Genomic DNA, 20,405 nt, shown 5'->3' with positions numbered 1-20,405 from the left:
GCTTTGCCTTTTCAGACAATGTCCTACCACAACTTCATTTTGTATACAAAGAAAAGTGTGCACTTCTCAGATGGCCTTTCTTGTCTGATAGTTTTTGCAATATGTCCGTGCATTTGAATGTTCCTTTTCCCCCACTGGTGGAATTTTGGAGCTTGAATTTGGCTGAGGACAATGTTTGCCAGTTGGATTCTTGATCAGAGTTGATGCTTTACCAAAAAACCAAGTCAGGGATAACTAGCATGGTGATGTTAAATGGTAAAATGACAGCTGAGTGTTAGCTGTTCAAATTCCAAAAAAAATCACGAAGAAGGAGCCAGTGTCATTACAATAATATTATTCCCATGTTAGAAAACATTACAGAAGTACTCTGTATTCTGCCTCTACTGAAAACATTACTTTAGAGTGCTTTAAAGTAATTTTAGAATTAAAAACTAATAACTGAGAACTGATGAAAATAAGCAATTAGTGCTTCAGAGATACTCTGAGACAAGATTAAAAAGTGATCAGTGACTAATATTGCTTGGTGTAACTTTCAGTGAGTTTAACTGAAGGCTATTGAGTAAATGCAAATCTTGAACTTCAAAAAATCGCCATGTTCTCATACGAAATGCGTTAAAAATATGACCAGAGTTAATGTTTGACACCTGGAAGTTTAGATAGAGCTGTAAAACTGAATTGCTGTAGAGTAAAAGGGAAGAGAACCTGATTTTGATCTCATTTACAACAGTGTAAATAAAGGACAGTACAAATGAGATTAAAATCACCTTCATGACATTCCATAGTCCTAGGTGCTGCTTCTACCATGGTTGAGGTACAAAGGAGAACGTTGCTTTTCTTCTTTCAAATAACTTATGGCAACAGACTTGAGATTTATGGGGATGTCTCTATGTGGAACAACAGGCTCCATTCTCTTTGCAGGGTGTATTCCTTGCTGTGAGGATGAGGTGATGTTATGGAAAAGCTGTTGCTCAAGTAGATTAAAATTCTCTGCTTCTTTACAAGCACCTTGCACTACCCTTACTTTGGAGACTTGCCTCGTATATATTTATATAGTTACTTTTTAAAATATAAAAAAGGCTATTTAAAACTCCAATTAAAGAAAATAATCATCTTCCCTAATACATTCCAAGAGAGTATTCTGCCAGGTGAAATTCTGTAGTTTCTTAGAGAAAAACACTACTCTAGGACCATTCCAAGTTTCAATAAGTGACTCAGGGAAACTCCTTGCAACCTACACAAGTCAATAGTATTTTTTCTTCAGTCTGTGATTCACAGAGTTCTGGGAGACTGTGCACTGAGAAACCCTTGTAAGGTGACCAGCAAAGGTGCTCCTACTGTCAATAGGTTTAATTCTGGTATAATTCTCTTCATTCAAATCCATAGAGTCCACAAATTAAAACAGGTGGAAAACCAGTCAATCTTATGACAATGCTTTCCTGTCCTGCACAGGACATAGTAACAAGGAATGGGGCAAAAAAGCTGTGAGTCTGCCTCAGAGCAGCAAGTTGAAGGGGTTAGTCCAGGTGAAAAGGGACGCTTCTCCCAAGTGGACCCATCCTGAGAACATCATTGTTATCAAATGAATAGTTTGTGATCCTGCTCTTGTTGTATTTTTTGCTTTGTAATGAAAATTACTGTTGACCATTCTAGGTTTGATTTAATCTTCTATTTTCATGCTTGCTCTGGAATATTTTTTCTTTTCTGTTTCCGTTGTTTCCTTTCACTTAGCTCAAAGGACCCATAATAAGCCATGACTTTGTGTTAAACTTCTATCTCTGTAGGACCTATCCAGTTTTGGCTAAAAAGTGCTGAACAACTTATGTTCTGTCATGTGAGAGAGAACAAGACTGCAAACATGAGAAATCCTTCCCAGCCACTACTCAAACACCTACACTGTTGGCACTATGCAAGTGCTGATAAAACATTGTTCTCTCAAATAGCATTCCTGATAGAGAAACCTGTTTGGTTCACTAAGAAGTCCAGAAAGAAAGCAGAGGTTTAACTCCTGCAAGCAGTCTAAGATGACTGGTCTTCACTGGCTTAGCCTGTGAACCCTCTGGGGTAGGAATAGGTACCTGTGACCCAATTTAGATCTGTACAAGAGGACAGTGTAGCTGTCATGGTATTGCAGGGTTGGGAGCATCCATGCAGCACCATGGAATCCTTAAATCTCCCATGTAAGTCTGCAGATGGGGCAACCCTTTTAAGGTTTCTTTAAGAGTAACTGATTCCATTGTTGTCTATTTTGGAGTAATTAAAATACTGGATATTAGAGAAATGTGGACTTTAGATTGTTTTGTCTCTAAACCATTGGATTCCTAATGGTCAGTAAGTTAGAGAAAGAGCTCTTACTTAGTGGATACCACGTTTCTTTTACTACTTGAGGTGGTCACTGTCCATCTCCACCCCCCTGCGACCCCCCTACTCTCCCATGCTAGATGAATCTATGGTCTGATTCAGTACTGCATCTCTCAGTGTCATGTAGATCAAACACATTGGAAAATAATCTAATTCTTCACTGATTGTGAAACAATCTTTTTTTCCTCTTTCTGTTTTATTTCTTTTATCTGGGGGAAATCTGAAATTGATATTTGTGGAGAAATTAGAAGCTGTGCAAATAAATGAATTGAAAGAAGAATTAGATAGATCTATGTTCCTGGCTCCTGGAATGGCATAGGTTAAGAAACCTGTCCCATTTGCAAAAATGGGAGTATTGATTTTTACCCATCTTTGTGTATCTCCTTGATATATATGGATGATGAATAATATACCAGAGATAAACAACAGCATATCTCAAAAGTGAATTCAAGGGAGATACAGAAATTCAAACTTCAACATTTAAGCAGAGGAACATAATGACATGAAGGGAAATTAAGAAGAGTTCAAAAATATAATGTGCTTTCTTTTTCTTCTTAGGTCCTGTACAATTTGTTCAAGTCTTTCTGCCAGATGCGCACAATTAAGGTTATTGACATATTCGCTGGGATTGCTAACTTCTTTATAGTGGGGATCGGTGGAGTATTGATTGGAATCCTTTTGGGATTTGTAGCAGCTTTTACCACCCGTTTCACCCATAAAATCCGAGTGATTGAGCCACTCTTTGTCTTCCTGTACAGTTACTTGTCATACATAACAGCTGAAATGTTTCATCTCTCGGGCATCATGGCGTAAGTACCCCAAACTTCAGTAATTATAACACTCAAGTAAGAATACCAAAAGAAATTTGAGAGAGGATCAGATTTTGCAGACCTTGCCATATGGCATTGTTCCATAGTGCATGGCAGAGATGCTGGCTTGAGGATTTCCGGCCTCTTCCCTCCAGCTTCCACTCCATTCTCTCGGCTTGCCACCACACCAGCTGTGTCACTAAAACTGCTCATGGCATCACATCACAAACCATATCTTTGAAATGTTCCAAGTTAAAAATATTCACTTGTATTTTCAGTGGGCTTATTTTTAACCCAGATCACTTTGGTGACCTGTGTCCTCATGTGACCCTAGAACTAGACATAAGGGCATGGATGAGGAGTGGCCCACAGTGATGTAGGGGCAATGGTGGCAGGGAGGGAGTGGGAGTGGTAGGGCCTTCATGAACTGGCTTCACTTTCAATGCCAGTATATTGTGAAACTATGTCTAACAAGTTAGTCATGTGAGCAGCCAGTAAGTACCATTCCATGAACACAAGATATGTATCATTAAGGCAAACTCCTGCTGGATTATAAGCACCATAAGGACTCGTTGAATGTGAAATTTGCAGTGCTATGGTGATATAATCTGTTAGTTTAGTATTTTGATATGTGTGCTTGTGTGTTACAATGTTCTGTATATGCCCTATATAAAATAATATTATTCTTCCCACTTCCAGCAGATAAAAATATTTTTACTTGTGTTTTTTCACTCCTGGGCTTCAGTAAAAAAAGAGCACAACCTCTCTCTTTATTCTGTTTATACTGTAACAACCTCAACTTTAGAAAGAGCCTTTATGACATTTAATATACTTAAAGGTTTTGCTCTGGTTCCTAGTAATATTTTTAAAGGCCAACCTTCTTTAATGACTTTGTATTGTTCTAGTGGCAAGTATGAGTCATTCAGGCATTAGGAACATAGCTTTTTGTGTAAGCTCTGATGTTACTTCTTAGGATCACTAATACTTGATAATACCTTATCTCATTATTATCTTTTAGGCAAGTGAAGGTAGGTTTCATATCATAGTAACACCAAGATAAGGTTTTCTGGGGCTGGGAAGAAATTTACAAGGAAACTTAGAGCTGATGATTTCAGTAGTATAAAAATAGAAATATGCCATGAAGCAAGAGGGGTTGGTACTTTAATGTAAGTAAAGAGCTAAAGATTGCCTGTTTCCTTCTCTGATACGAGCCTAAATAAAGCAGCATATGCATCCACTTTGACCGAGTTCATAAATGTGCCATCTCTTTCCATAGCTTCTATTCATAGCGTTTGTGTGGTTTTTAGTTTCCTCCACCTCTTAAGCCAAATGTCCTTGACATTCTATGATCGAATACTTAAAGGGTTTCTAAACCAAAAACTTGTGGCTAAACTGTACATGGAAAAAATTGTGGCAGTTTTCTTGAAAATACTGATTTGGACCTGCTGCATCCAAGACACAACAGAAAGGGCATGGCTGGTCTGCTGGTGGGTCAGTGGACCCACCACATGCCAATGCCTGCAATCAGCACACCAGTGCTTCCCACAGCACTAACAACCTAATTCATTTTCCTTTGTAACAGTGGCCCCTGAGTGGGTTCAAAACAAAAGAGGAAACAAAAAGTATTTTTTCTCTTGAACAGCACAATAGAAAATAAGTTATCTTTGAAATTTCTTGCATGTTTTTTACTCTAAGCATACTTTGTAATAGCTAACAGGCCTGGGTACCTCAGTACCCCCCAGGCAAGATGCAGGGGCTCTCTGCAGCCATGTAGGATCTCAGCTGCCATAAACCACAAAGTGTGTCCCCTCCCAGCAGTGCTGCTGAGAGCCTTAGAGCTCCTGCAGTCTCTGCATCTCCTTGGAGTAAATCTACCCTGTGATTTTCAGATTTAATTGGCCTTTGAACTGCAGAGAGTAATTTGCTCTGTGTCACAGTGCAAAAACACACACCAGTATTGAGTTCTCTGTTGTTTTCTGCAACGACTGACTCATGGCAGGATTGCTTGGGTCTGACTTAAAAATCAGCTCCAACACGTAGTTGGACCAAATGACCTTGGAATGTCCCTTACAACCCAGATTGTTCATGCATTATTTGCTTCTGTGGCCATTTATAATTTAGCCTCTGGGGAATAATTGCCTGATCTCCTCTTTTTCACCAATATCCATGTGTTAAACAACTGATTCCCACTTCTTTCATAACCAGGTTCGTAAAGATACTCAGACCTTGTGGTTACTTGCTGTACCATATTTTAGGGGAAGGACAGGAGCAGGAATGTACAGTGTTATCAAGTAAATAAGATACTTACACAGATTGCTTCATTCCTGGGCAAGTAGGAATTCACTGGCAAAGGAATAAAAGGTGCTTGTCACTCTTCTGATAACTAAGGACAAACGATTCTTGAATCGTCTGTGTAACCCCTGCACCAGGTTACTTGGCTGAAATAGTGAAGGGACTGAACCGTGTCCCTGTGAACTGCAGTGAGAAAATCCTCTTCAGAAGAAGAGGGAAGAGCTTCTACTATAATTAGAGCTGGGCATGAATGAGGATCACAGGTGTAAAACATACAGATGTGAATCTGAACTTTATTTGCTTGGTTCCATTTCTAATTATAATGCTGCATTTTCTGCTTACTAATTTTTCATAAAGGCTGAGAAGCAGCAGAACTGTTACTGTAGGTTTCTTTCTTTCTTTTCCTTTTTTTTTTTTTGCAACAATTAGCAGGCTGAAAGGAACAAACATTGATACTAAGTTTAGTAGGTCAAGGAAACTTGAGGATTGAACCCGGTGGCCTAGTTTATTGCAGTCCTGACAGAAACTGTACTGTTTATACAGGGAGACTTTTATTCTTCAGAAGTACAGAATGTTGCAGGTTAATTTCAATTAACTGCTTTTCCCTTCCCCTTCTTGACCAAGGCAACTGCCTCAGGTCACAAAATTGGAGGCCAGAATTAATGTATGTGAATGAGAAACATAAAATAAAACTCATCTAAGTTTTGGCTTTGATTATCATGACAGTAAAATTTTAGTTTGTGAAGAACATAGTATAATAATGTACATAAAGTCTTGCATAAAGACACTGATTATGTATTAAATTCTAACATTATATCCCCCTATAATTTTCAAACAAAAGAGACTTCAAGAGGTGTTTTTTCTAATGTAAATAAGTACTCTGAAGAGATTCAAAATGAGCAGTGATTAGCTGTGGAATATTACTTACCTGAAGAGTAACAAATAGTATACAGCACTATTTGTTTTAACATTGAACCAACTTCTCAGTTACTTGACACTAATTGAATGAATGCATAGTGTAACTGAAAATAATATTATAAGAGTGTTGTCCCTTTAAATTCTAGTGTTTAAGTGTGGTAGGTGTTTTAAGTTACAGTTTGCAAAGATCCTGATTAATCTGGTGACAGATTCTTATCAGACATCTATTTACAGTGTCTCCATTACCTCAGGATCCAAAAACAAACCCTGTCCAGAGCTTGTTTCCCTGCTCTCCATGCTGCAGGGCTTTCCTAAATTACTATAATCATGAAAATGATTTATTTTAAGAAGGTAATAAATAGTACTGAGTGTTTTGTTGTGCCTTTGATGCAGATCTGACAGCCCTAATGCTTCCGGGCACTGAGCTGCTGCTTTGAGACTCCGAAATGACTGTGGGTCTGGAAGTGGCTCTTTTGCAGCCCACCCACTGCCTTCTTGCTATTTTGCATTTGCTGCCCCTGCACTTGCCAGCTCCACTGTGTGTATCATCAGTGAGAGGTAGCCAGGATGAATCAGACTTGTTATGCTTTTGTAGATAAGCAGTGCACACACAAGAGAGCTGTCACAACCCATGGCATAACCTGAGGTCTGTCAGTGCAGGCTGTGGCTTGTAGAGAGCTGGTTTGCTACTGAGTAGGAGACTTATGAAGGGTCAAAGTGTTAAGTACATTCGAGAGTATATTTGAGAAGATTTGCACATGTACTTTAGAGGTTGGTCACTGGAACTATGTGCAAACCGAGGAACCTGGGAGTGTTTTGACAGCTTCTGGGTTTGAGTATATGTCCTGACCAAGTCACTGCTTCTTGTCAGGACAAACTCCATGCATGGTCCAGGTCCTCACCATTTTCTTCCTGAGATACTCAGGCACATATGTTTGTGGGATCTGTTATAAGTTCCTAGTCTGGACAACTGTAAGATTAGAACAGGGAAAACTGCTGTGAAGAGCATCATCAGTTTGTCAGTACTGGCAAAAATGCAGGACTTCTCTTGTCCCAGCTACATGCTCAAATTAGAAATGTTATCTAAACCACCTGGTGTTTCACGGAGGAAGCTTGCATGCTTCTGAAATCTACTTTATGTCTTCCACAGTGGATCCAGTGTAACCAGGATGAGTTCTGCTTCCCAGGCAGCATGCTGCTTGTGGACTATAGAGGATCTTTCTGTTCAAGACCATGGTGAAATCAGCTGGCAATGAGGAGAGAGCAGGCATTTATTTAAGTACTAAATACAGATGGGAGTCTGGGATAGTCTTAGTGAGACTTTCCTTAGCCTAGGAGTTTGCTTAGGGTTGGAGCTAGTTTTTGCATGGCAGTGGACATATTATTTTGTGCTGACTAGGTTGGCCTCTCTGTCACCAAATATAGGTGGACAAAAATGCAGGGTGAAAGCCAGGTTAGGTGTACTGTTATGCTAGCAAACCCCCTCTGTAGAGAGGGTGCAGAGATCTGCAGTGGGATCTCTACAAAACGTGGGAGAGTTCACGTTTTTCCAAAGAGATGCTAGCAAACCTGCCATCCTCCTCTACAAAAGAGAGAAGTGTAGAGATCTCAGTGGGAAGAAATATTCCCTGTGTTGGCAAATAATTATAAACTGAAAACTTGGTTGAACTGGGATAAATAACTGTAGGACAAGTTCTCGTGGGCTGTATTCAGAAAGACAATGTAAATACACATCACTCTCTCTGTTTAGATTTAGGGTACAGGGTTTGACTGAGAACCCACACATGGGTATGTATAATGTTTTTAACTGGGAAATCAGAGAAGACATGTTTTTGCTTTAGACAGTAGAACCAGGAATGACAGCTGTTTCACAACGTATCTGGCCTTAGTTGCCACCCTGATAATTACTGTTCAGACTGTGCTTCCCTACACTGAGACACCACCTTGAGGTTATCCTCCAGCCAGCTCTGCTAACTGCCCTTAAACTTGTAAATTTTTATCTGAGTGGTTCTCAGCCATCCCTATACCATGGACAGCCATACTGAGCAAGTGAAACCATTCTTTGCTGTTTCTGCTGATTAACAAACTCTGTTTACTAACACAGAAAATGGACATGTAGGAGTACTTACAGTAAGCCTTTTCTCTCATGTTGCAGCTGAGATGCCCATTTTATCCATTTGTAGGTGCTTTAAATGTGCAACAGCACCTGTATGATTTCTGGTGGTGTTTTTCTCCTGTTTAGCCCTTTGTGCAGGCAAAGCAAGTAGTGGCCTAAAGTGGTGAAGGGTAACAAATTGTAGCCTTGCTACTTGCTTTGCCTGGAAAGAGTAGCTGGCTACTGTCACTGCCACTGAGGTGGGACAACTGCTGGTAGGGAAGGTGGGAAGTCCTGCCCTGCCCCTGCAGTTGCCATCCTGTCTGATGTCCCTCAGCAGCAATAGATGCAGCAAATCCCATTTTTTAGGGCTGTCCCTGTCTCTCCTCATCCCTACCTCTTTCAAAACACGGAGTCTGAGTGACCACTGAACGGATTATGTGCATTTAGTATGTGACAAAAGTATCCGTGTACTGATGTCTTCTCAGAAAACTCTACAGTGCAGAAAAAATCATCATGTGCCCAAAATTGTAGGTTCACCAAGCCTACATATTTGAGATTGGTTATGGAGTAAGTTATGCTTTGCATTTTAAAGGGAACTATGGAAAAGTGAATAATATTATTTAGATATGAAAGATGCTAAAAAAAAATAAAGCAAGTGAAATATGGGATAATGTTTGCCTTTCAGGATCACAGCTTGTGCCATGACCATGAATAAATATGTGGAGGAAAATGTTTCTCAAAAATCCTATACGACAATAAAATATTTCATGAAGATGCTAAGCAGTGTCAGTGAGACCTTAATCTTCATCTTCATGGGAGTGTCTACAGTTGGGAAGAACCATGAGTGGAACTGGGCCTTTGTTAGCTTCACCCTCCTTTTCTGTTTAATCTGGAGGGCACTGGGTAAGCAAGTCTTAGACTATGGGTCTGTATTCTTTGCAAGTGAAATGTTTTGTCAAATAGAGAATGCCAGAACTTAAAAGTCCCATCATGAATGGTAGAATGGAATTAATATTTGTAATATGTCCTATATTGCAGGGTCAGTTTCCACCTTCTCCCAAAATGGAACCTAAAAATCAGTTTTACCCTGATCCTGCCCATCTAAAGTGAGAGGCACTCTGCTTGTTAATCATAATACATATATTTAAGTAAACATTTATTTACAAATAAGCAAATTCTGCTTAAAAGAATTAGGTGTAGTACAGCAGCTAAACAGGCTGAGAGTTATGGGTTTTTTTAAATTTATATTTACTATCTTTAGGATTTTCCTAGTCATTGGCATAATTAGTACCAAAACAGGAAATGCTGTAGTTTATGTATATATATAAGTTTAAGTGTGTATATATATATATAAGTTGAGGGGTATAATAAATAAATAAATGTGTATCTATCTATCTATCTATCTATATATATGAAACAGCTTGATTCCTCCTGAGTTTACTGTACTAGCTGTTTTTCTTTTACCTGGAGACCTAAGCGCAGGGCAGGCTTGTGGGTCTTAAACTTGCTCTTCTCCCAAGCTTCATCTGTAATGATTCAGTCCTTCCACGTGTAAAGGTTACTCATGCTCTGATCTGCCTCTGCACCCTTATTTCCAGCTCCCAAGTCTCCTTCCCAGAGCAGAAATCTGGGCTATTTTTCTGCTGCACCTGCAACCCCACAATTAATACCTTATGCTGAAAAGCAGCCAAGCAGCCTGACTGCTGCCCAGCTCCTGCCCCCCATGCTTGCTCCCTTCACCTGCCTTTATACCTTTGCTTCAGTCTGCCGCATCCCTGGAGCCTTTGCCTACAGTACAGCAGCGTGCACTGGCATCTTCTTCCCCCATCCCCACTCCTGCATCCTTTCTGTCTGTGTGAGTAAAATTGAGTGAATAGGAGTTTGCAGGGTTCAAAGCACAGATTAATGGAGGTGACAAGCCAAAATGTTCAAAATCACCTCAAATCCTATTAAAAAGCAACTAGCAGTCTTGGTCTATACTGACACAGAGAATTATTGCTGTTCTAGAAGTGCAGAATCCAGCAGATAGCTGTCTTGTGGAGATCAATTAGCTACTTCAGGTCATAAATTCAGCTGACCTGAGGTGGTTAGCTCACTAAATATGTTTAAGATGATGCTCCCTAGGCTTTTGTAATTATTCTGCCATGGTGTTCTCAAGTCGCTAAGTAATATTTCATTTCTTCAATATTATATATTGGAGAAGCAAATAAAAGGTAAGAAACACATAAAAGTGGTTTTGAACAAATATTATCATCATGGGCTATTTCTGTGTAATTTAAGTTCCCTTTTTTTTTCCCTCCTCCTTGTATTTATGTTCTTTTCCCTCAGGTGTTTTTGTTCTGACTCAGATCATTAATGTATTCCGGACAATACCTCTCACTTTTAAGGACCAATTTATTATTGCCTATGGAGGCCTCCGAGGAGCTATTTGTTTTTCGCTTGTATTTCTGCTTCCTCCTGCTGTGTTTCCCAGGAAGAAATTGTTCATCACTGCTGTTATTGTGGTGATATTCTTTACTGTTTTCATTCAGGTAGTACCTCTCATCTTCTGGGCTTCTTTTTTCTCAGACAGGTTACAAATAATCAATGGGTAGACAAACAAATGTTCTAACTTACTGGAAAGAACATATTTGAAGGTATTCTCCATAGTCATAGTTTAAAAAAAAAATTCTATCCATACCACAAGCAGGTAGCAAAAGTATGCTTGATATTAAGTACTTATGCTAACATATAAGTAGTATTAAGTATTTAAGACCTCGTGAGGTTGAAAGAGAGAGAAGAGATATTCTGGGTACAACTCCAGCACTAATTCCTTTTTTTAGAATGTTTAAATTCGTGCATTTACTCGGGAGTTCAGTGTTGGATACAGTGCACAGTGAGCAGGGAAAGGAAGACACTGAGGGCCCGGACAGGTGAACTGGAGTCTTGAGTGTTGGCAAGTGATGCTGTAAACCAGCTGGACATCCCTACAAAAGCACCAGGTGTGCAGACGAATGTGAACTTGTCTCTGATGACCAGCTGGCCTTGGAGGCCTGGATAAGAGTGGCCAAGAGACAGGGAAGAGATTGAAATCTGGAAAGTGTAGAGGCAGCCAAGTCTGTCAAATAAGCATGTCAGACTAGTCATTAGAGCAGTGAGAGAGATGTGAATGGCTATTAATGAAATTTCATATCTGTGGGAAAAATATATATATATATGTTTTTTACCCTGCCTTTTGTGTGGATTAAGGTGCTGTGGGAAGTAGGAAGTATCTGTGCTGATGCTTGAGAAAGAGGAAAAAGTGGAGTCCATTAGTTGACTTTAGCTGTGAAAACTGATTTTGAAGGGTAGAATAATTTAAAATTTGTAGACAAATGGAATGTGTTGTGAAATGCCATGTGTTTTACCAAAGGAAAACCTGATGTTATTCTTTGAAAAGGCAATTTATTTTCTAGAGTAAGCTAGTCTGACTGGATTATTGCAAATCATTGGGGAGGGGGCTACACAGGAGATTGTTAGTGTAACTACTCGTTAAACTGAGGTTTAGGTTGACATTAGGATGACTGTAAAGTGAATGAGGAAGGAGCTGACGGTCTCTCCTATAAATGGAAATAGAAGCTTATGGTCCTTTGGGTCAGAAAGGACTTCTGGAGGTCTCTAGTCTAACACTGTGCCCAAAGCAAGGCCACCTTCAAAGCTAGATCGTGTTACTCAGGGCCGTGTCAAGTTGAATTCTGAATATCTCTGTGGACTGAGATACCCCAGCCTCTCTGGGCACCTGCTCAAGTTTTCAACCACCCTGGCCAGATAATAGGCTGATGAGATGATATTAATGGAATTCCTCGAGGATGGTTCCTGAGGATGGTTTTCTTTAATATTCTCGTTATCGACCATGGCACATAAGTGTAGGAGTTTTTGTTGCTGATTGTTTCTTGATGACAGACTTTGAAAAGTGTTCTTAGGGTGACAGTGAGATAAAAGTATCCTGTAGAAAGAATTGAGGGCCAATATGATTGAAACAGAATGAAATTGAACAGTAATAAAGTGCAAACATGTTCTTGCTAGGACTTTCTTACTAGGAATTTCTCTTATGAAATGGGAACCTTTGGAAAAAATTAGAAAGGGAAAAAGACACAGGTGTACTAGTTGGTAATGGGCTAGATTTTAAGTCAACACTGCAGTGGGAACAGAAGAAAGTCAAATCTAATCTTAAGACATACTGATACAGGTGTTTCCATCAGAGCATGATGTTGTGTTCTGGAGTGACCACAGGACTGGTAAGTCTGTCACGTGAAGAGAGACCAGTGTGCCTTGGCCTTAGCAAAATGAAGGAGAAGAGGGACTATAATTACTGTTTACACGAGGGAGTGAACACAGTTTAAACTAAAAAGACAAATGCTGGCACAAGAACAAAGTGGTACACAGTGACCATGATGCAATTAAGATGCAGCTTTCTAATTATCAGAACAATAAGGTTCAGGATGAGTGTTCCATTATGAGCAATGGGGCAAAGAAACCTAACTACTTTTAAGATAAAACTTGATTCATTTACAAGAAGAAATGTGACCTGGTTGTCTGGGATAATAGGGACTGATCTCAACACCACAAAAGATTAATTCCTCTCCCCTGTGCCACTGTACCTATACAGGTAAACAAATTATGTCAATTCTTCCGCAAATAATTATTCAAAACCATTATATCATTCTGTGATAGCCAAAACTTTTTGTTATTTCTCTGAGAATAGTCAGGCAAGGCATGTTTACAAAAAGCCTTAATGTCATGCTCTTAAAGAGCAATTTTAGTATTACTGTTGACGTATCTTTGACTACCTGTTTTGGAAGTAGTCACTAAAAAAGAGGACTTTATATGTCCATTTTGAAATCATGGGGAATCTGTTTATTAATTCAGAAAACAAGTGAGTGTTTTTCTAACACAGAACTGGAAAAAAAAGTTTAAAAATCATATGGATGGGATAGATGGTGTATTCCTGATATGGTGTGTTAGGTTGACCCTCTAGGACTTCTTAGCTTTAGGGAGCAGAACCCCTTCCTTCCTTCTCTTGCTTTAATGGAGTCTGTATTGACAAGGGCTTCATAGCTAAGTGCAATACCTGCTAATCAAAAGAGTGAATTCACATTTATAGTTGTTGTGTTCTTTTTTTCTTCACAGGGAATAACAATTCGCCCACTGGTGGAGTTTCTTGATGTCAAAAGGTCGAATAAAAAGCAGCCTGCTGTCAGTGAAGAAATTTATAATAGGGTATGTTGCAGCTTAAGTATCATAGATGAAACCCTTGGGTAGATGAAATTCGTAGTCACAGTCAGTAAGACAAGGATTCAGCGTACAGTATTATGGAGAGGCATGTGCTGTACTAGATTTCTTTTTAATAGCTGTTATAAGAACAATAATCGTAAAGCTTATACTTAACCTTTGGCATTTACCGAAATTATTGTTACATATTATTATTTTGGAATCTTCACTTTCTTAATAGGTCAACTCTTGAAGTAAATTAATTTTCTGTAGTTTGTTTCACACATAAGATACATGTTATTTTATAATTTAGCTACACTGGGAAACCCTTGGCAATTTAATTGTATTGCATTTGACTTAATCTAATTAAACAAAGGCAAATTTCTCTTAAACACATGCTTAAACTTACTTAACTCTTACATCCTCAGCCTTTTTATGGATTTGTGTTTGCTATGTGTGTGTCTCCAATTGTTGCAGATTATTAGCCATGCATGTACTTGAATGTATTTCTCCTTGTAGCATGCCTATGGCAAGTGGTTTGAAATTTCAAAAATGAGGAATAGTAAGGCCCACATTTAGGAAAGAAGTCAGTCTAGGCATCTAGAGAGACACCTACTGAGGGACCTCTACTATGGTTCTTGAATTAAGAACAAACATGCTGCCTCTGGGCTCAAGTGAGATCTCAGCTGAACTGATTCAGTTTTTATCATTCATAATAGACTGAGGAAAAATGTATTTCTAATATTAGGTGAACAGGGTGCTTTAAGTTGAGGCTAGACAACAGTTCCCTAAAAGAGGAGCTCAGGACCTGATGTTGGCTCTCTCAGTTCTGTCCTGTGCATCCTGAGGGGCTCGTGCTGACGTGGAAGCTTCTTCCTACTCAGACTCTCTTCTCCACAAAATCATACCTGCTTCACTGTCAGGCCTGGGGAAGTCTCCCAGGCATAGCACAGAGTGGTTAAGGAATTTCAAATAAGTGAAAATATGGTAAAAAACTTTAGTTTCATGCAGAAGCTGATCAAGATTGACATTGAGGAAATTAGCAACTAACTTCTGTCCTTTGGGGGCTGTGAGCTAAGGAAGCTCCAGGAGAACAAAACAGATTCTGTCTCTGAGCTTGGTTGAACTGCATTTGGTAAAATGGAAGCATTGTCCTGAATTGTGACTACATGTTTCTGTTTTAAAGTAAGTTGGAAACTATTAATATCTAAGAGCAAGCCTAGTGATGTCTATAAGTTTATGTAATGAACCAATGTTTTCCTTTAGTTCTTTGACCATGTGAAGACTGGAATTGAAGATGTGTGTGGACACTGGGGTCACAACTTTTGGAGAGATAAGTAAGAGTGGCATTTAAAACTCTTTGTTATACAGGAGAGGCTGAAATGGCTCAGTAGCAAGAAACAAATGCTGTTGGGCATCATATTTAATTTTCAGCATTTATTCTTGAAAGCGGATGGTTGTTTTTAGAACATGTGGGTTTCAGAGGAAAAGCAGCAGAACAATGTCTTTTTACTAAACCACAAGCAGGTAGAACAAAATCTCCAACTGAGAAGAAAGGCAACCCTCTGATCCCAGGGTAAAGTATGGTAACTTCTGAGTGTGCATGTCCTCTCCCTGTTTCTGACTATTGCAGAGAATTTCCTGTGTGTCTGATGAGCCTTTCATCCCATCCAGCTCTCCTGCTGCAAATTGTATGGCTTAGGAGTGTTAAGTGAGAGGTTAGTTCCCTATTTGATGGTAATCATACAAAAACTATTGGACTTCCTCTAGAAAGATCAAGGCAGTAGCAGGCATGAGGTGCCTAATGTCAGGCAACTCCACAGTTCTTGATGGTATTATTTAAGACTTTAGTGTCGGTGAAGAAGATTACCCCTGGCAATACCTGAATAATTCATATTTCAGCTGCTGAGTCATCATCATCATTGGTTTGGATCTAATTCCCTTTTCTCAGAAACACGCTCTTTTAAAATGACATAAATTCTTTAGACCCAAAGCATTGGCATCACTCACCCACCTTCTAGTCACTGGTCCAAGAAGAATTCAAGTGTTTTATACAAAGAGGAATGTCACCAGGAGGAAGGGCTGAGGAGAGGTCTCTCCAAATGACTTGGGGGAAACTCAGACAGATGTGTGACATGGATACAACTTTTCTTTACTCAGCCTGATTCTCTTCCAGCCTGTGTGAGATCTCTGACAAACAAAATTCCCCCTTCTGTAACCAATATTTTTTCAGTAAGCAACCAAGAGGGTCGCAGTTACTTTAAAGGAAGGGAGAACTTCCAAAGTTTTACAAGAACAGGCTAAAATTTCAAAGAAAAAGCAGTCGGTGCAAATTTAGACCTTTTATTTGTTATTACAGTAAATATTTAATGTTCTCTTTGTCTTGAGGAAAATGGAGAATTAAAAATAATATTTTCTAATAACACAGAATACCTTAAAGTTAAAAGTTGCTGCTATGGAGACTGTCCGCTACCATATTAACAAAAACACATTTGAAAACTATCTATCTGAAGTAAACATGAAATTAATGCTTTCTTATGTTACTTAGCATGGGTTGTTAATATGAACAGACACATTCCCAGAGAATAAACTCCTTTAAAGTTGCATTATGTAAAGCGTACTGGCTTTCTTAACTATGCGCAGTAAAAATTAACTGGTTGGGCTGGTTTGCCTCATGTACAGGTTTAAAAAGTTTGACAATAAATACTTGCGAAGACTTCTAATCCGCGAGAACCAGCCTAAATCCAGCATCGTTTCTTTATACAAGAAGCTAGAAATCAAGCATGCCATCGAGATGGCAGAGAGTGGAATGATAAGCAAGGTCCCTTCATCGGGGTCTCTCAGGTAAGCAAGAGATACTGTGATGACCAAGCGTTTCCTCTGGGTCCCATAATTTATTTCACAGCCCGGTCTGTAGGCAGTATAATCACTTTGACATAAGACACTTTGTGTCTGAATGTCACCAGAACAGTAAGAGGATGTGAAACAAGACCATTTTCTCTGTAGGTCGCTTGGTGAGCTGTACTCTTCTGGAATCTGTAGTTTTACCAAGATAGCTGCTCACTGGAACATTGATTTGCCTTTTAGAACGGAGCTGGTCTTGAACATGTGCCTGCCCATCTGCTCAGAATAGCTACAGGGGAAGCCTGAGGGGCATTTTGAAAAGTACCTAAATCACACTTAAAATTTAATGTAATTTATATCACATTTTGGAGACTCAGTTTTGCATCTTACCGCTGACTCAAATCAAGATTTCATTTCTCCATGTTACGTTTTCACCTGTTCCTCAGTTGTTTTGAACTGTTGTTTCCAGCTCTAACAAAGGAAATAGTTAAAATGTAATTACCGGTCATAAATACAAACCCAATCTTTTTCTCTCTCTCTCTTTCCTCTACTTTTTTTTTTTCATCTTACAAAAGTGAATATCATGAAGGAAAGATAAAGCCACTTTCTCCCACTGAAATGGAAAACATGCGGGAAATATTAACAAAGAATCTCTACCAAATACGACATCGAGTAAGGATGAAGTTTTGCGTTCTTAAATATCCCACTGATCTTTGAATATGCTGATTATCTTCCTAACATATCTTTGGGCTAGTGCATCTGCTCTACCACAGAATAATAATTAATGCTCTTATTTACCTCTGTTGCCTTGAATCCATGTCCTATCATATGTACAGTAGCATATCCATACTCCTTAGTGTAAATAGCTTACTTGATCTTATACTGCTGATAAAGCTTAATGTTTTTGTCATATTACCTCCAATATATGTATGGTATTAAAATAGGATCTTAGGTGCAAATTCAGCCCAACACTGTCTACTTATATCAATATTTTGGTCACTCCTTGATATGGGATTAGATTTCCTATTTGCCTACAGTTGTGAAGTTGTTTGTATTAAGAGCAGAGGTGATGAGCTGGAAAAATAGTGAACTAAAAGCAAAAGGATATTTCACATTTACCCTCCTGTGGCTAAGTAGTTTGAATGCCTGAGCCTTTGGAAAACATTCAAAAATGGAGCAAGCTTCAGCTTGCTGGAGGTAAAAATGACTTCCCCTTAGGTGACTCATCACTTTCAAATATGCGTCCTTGACATACTGACCGAGCTTCTACAGTGTGGGGGTGAACACTGTATTAAGCCAGCTTTTTCCATTTTCTCTTTCATTATAAATATTAGCAGGTTAAATAAAAAACAAAGCAGCAAATGAAACCAGTGATGGTGAAGCAGATGACTAAAAAAGTGCTGGCATAATTACTCTTCTTGTTCCTAATCATCTGCAATATGATTTTGTTCACAAGGATTTATGATGCTTATGAAAACATTAAAAGCAAAAAGCCTGTTTTGCCCTGTTCATATAGTTCAACACATTTGTCATCATGCTTTTCAGGCTGTGATCACTGCTTTTGTATTTCAGACAATGTCCTACAACCGACATAGCCTGGCTGCAGATGCAAACGAAAAGCAGGCCAAAGAAATTCTGATCCGTCGCCGGCACAGCCTCAGGGAGAGCCTGAGGAAAACAAACAGCCTGTCAAGAGAAAGACCGGTACTTGCATTTTATTTCTTTTTTTTATGTAGAAAGCAGTTCTTTTTAGCTAATTGTCATGCAGAAAAAAAATAAATCTTCTGACATGCAGAAAAAAAAATCCTGAATTTGGAAGACAACTATACATATAATGTCACCCTTCCACCTTGAGTTGCACACATTTGTGGGCCCTTATTTGTGTTGACCACTTCAGCAAAGCTTCAGTCTTGTAGAGTGTGATATGAAAATGGGATCTGATGACATAATTTTATCTTAAAGAAGCTGAACAGGCTCTGTACACAATGTACTTCTAAGGTCAGTATTCTCTATGAGTGTTTTGATGATGTGTGGATAGTTGAGGTAAAAATTACTTTAAAATAGAAAAACTATTTACAGTATGCTCCAAAATATGGGAAAGAGAGCTTTTAATTGAGTTAGTCAGAGTGAACTCTTCACTTGAAAAATGGTGTAGTAGTCATAAAATATAGTCAGGACTTCAGGTTTTGACACAGAATAGGGACACCTCTTCTACCTACAAGAGCTGCTGTGGCATGATAATATTTGGCTCTCTGAGGCAATCCTGCAATACCCCCACTGTAAACTTCTGACCATATTTGAATGGAGAATGCTGAATCAGCAGGGAAGCTGATCCTCCAAATCATATCAGGTATCAAGGAAATTAACCATCCTATAAATATGTATTTTCATGTTACAGGAATACTTAGTGACTGTTGTCTTAATGGATACAGTTGTCCATCAGCTGAGGCTGGAATAATGCCTCCAGAATTGCTGTATCTCATTACCAGGGCTGCTGTGGTGTTAATTGTGACAATAAGACTGTTTCTGAATGATTTCTTCCCTCTCAACCACAATTATGTATGTTGTCTCTGTCATACAAATACATGATTTCTTGGTGGAATAATGAGGAGACTCATCATGATTTTTATGTCAGGGCGAGAAACAGGGGGACTTACAACTTTTTAAAAAGCACAGGCTGTAATTTTAAAAATAATTATTCATACATAAATCCACCACAGAGGGAAGAGGAAAAAGAGAAAAGAGAGGAAAAGAAGAAAAACCCGAAGAGGAAAAATATCTCACAGAAAATACATTTCCTATCAGGTTCGCTTTGAGTGTGCCACAATGAATGGTACAATCAGAGGAGAGCTAGACTATAAAATTTTTAAAAAATCTTTGTAACAAATTTAAGAAAGGATGTCCTTGAGAAACTTGAATTTTAAAAAAAGCAACTTGTCCTGGAAAGTACCTCTCATGTTTCAGGAAGTATGAGATGTTCTCTGCTTCCTGGGTCTTTAAAGCTTATTCTGAGGAAAACAAGGATTTTATGCCCTGAACTGGTAAATGATCACGCTAGTTCCTAACTTCCCCATCAACTTCAGTGTGACTAGTCAACTGTATAAAGTCATTTATATGTATAAAGCACTTGCAGAATCAGAACACAGATTAGTTCTTGTGCCCAAGCTTCAGTCTCAATCAAATTTTTGCAGCTGACTAATAAGAAGTTTCTAACATGGAGCTGCATGAATTGCCATGCTTGCAGTGTTTGCCTTCCTTAGGAAAACATGTACAGACAAGGTTGAAGTTAGAGACCATATATTTATTAACTCTGATTTCAGAGGCATATCACTAGGCTTTCATTTGATTAAGCTGTTTGAGATTACACAGTCTTTGCCTTAGCACAGCAATCAGCATTGAGTGTGTAGTAAAAGATCACATATTAGCTAATACCAAACTACTCCCCAGCCCTTTAGCTACATAAACCCGTTCAAGCTCGGATGTGTATCTTAACACACATTATGCAGGTACACTAGTCTGCAGTAACTTCACATTTTTTGTATTTCTTCACATGCAGGCTGCTGCAAATACAAAAAGATTCCTTTCACTTCCTAAAAATACTAAACTCCCAGAGAAACTACGAGTGAGAAATAAAACGTCTTCCAGAGGTAATGAAAAATTTTCTGCTGTCTCTTACTGTGCTGCAGTCATTTTGCATACATAGAAGGAAAGTTTTTCCGTGAATGATTTAGAGAAATCAGAATATTAGAGCATTAAAAGCAGTGGGTCCTAAAGCAGGAATTTGAGTGCAGAGAAATGCCCTGGACAGCAGCATTTTATGGGCTTTCTCACTTCCTATTCTGCAGTGGCATAGTCCT

At 38.9% G+C, this 20,405-nt stretch overlaps 1 protein-coding gene across 1 annotated transcript in view; it reads left to right on the top strand.

Annotated features, from left to right (window-relative positions):
* Positions 1 to 20,405, top strand: part of SLC9A2 (solute carrier family 9 member A2) — a 32,687-nt gene that overhangs the window by 7,978 nt on the left and 4,304 nt on the right. Inside the window, exons 3-11 of the mRNA XM_032679316.1 lie at positions 2,917 to 3,167; positions 9,161 to 9,378; positions 10,804 to 11,006; positions 13,624 to 13,713; positions 14,971 to 15,041; positions 16,387 to 16,548; positions 17,124 to 17,220; positions 18,121 to 18,252; positions 20,105 to 20,195. Coding sequence (XP_032535207.1) covers positions 2,917 to 3,167; positions 9,161 to 9,378; positions 10,804 to 11,006; positions 13,624 to 13,713; positions 14,971 to 15,041; positions 16,387 to 16,548; positions 17,124 to 17,220; positions 18,121 to 18,252; positions 20,105 to 20,195 — 1,315 coding nt within the window. The remainder of the gene's footprint in view (positions 1 to 2,916; positions 3,168 to 9,160; positions 9,379 to 10,803; positions 11,007 to 13,623; positions 13,714 to 14,970; positions 15,042 to 16,386; positions 16,549 to 17,123; positions 17,221 to 18,120; positions 18,253 to 20,104; positions 20,196 to 20,405) is intronic.

This window comes from Chiroxiphia lanceolata, chromosome 2 (genome assembly GCF_009829145.1).
Source record: "Chiroxiphia lanceolata isolate bChiLan1 chromosome 2, bChiLan1.pri, whole genome shotgun sequence".
NCBI classification, from domain to species: domain Eukaryota; kingdom Metazoa; phylum Chordata; class Aves; order Passeriformes; family Pipridae; genus Chiroxiphia; species Chiroxiphia lanceolata.
The sequence above is the reverse complement of the archived record's forward strand: the minus strand, read 5'-3'. Positions and strand labels throughout refer to the sequence as shown.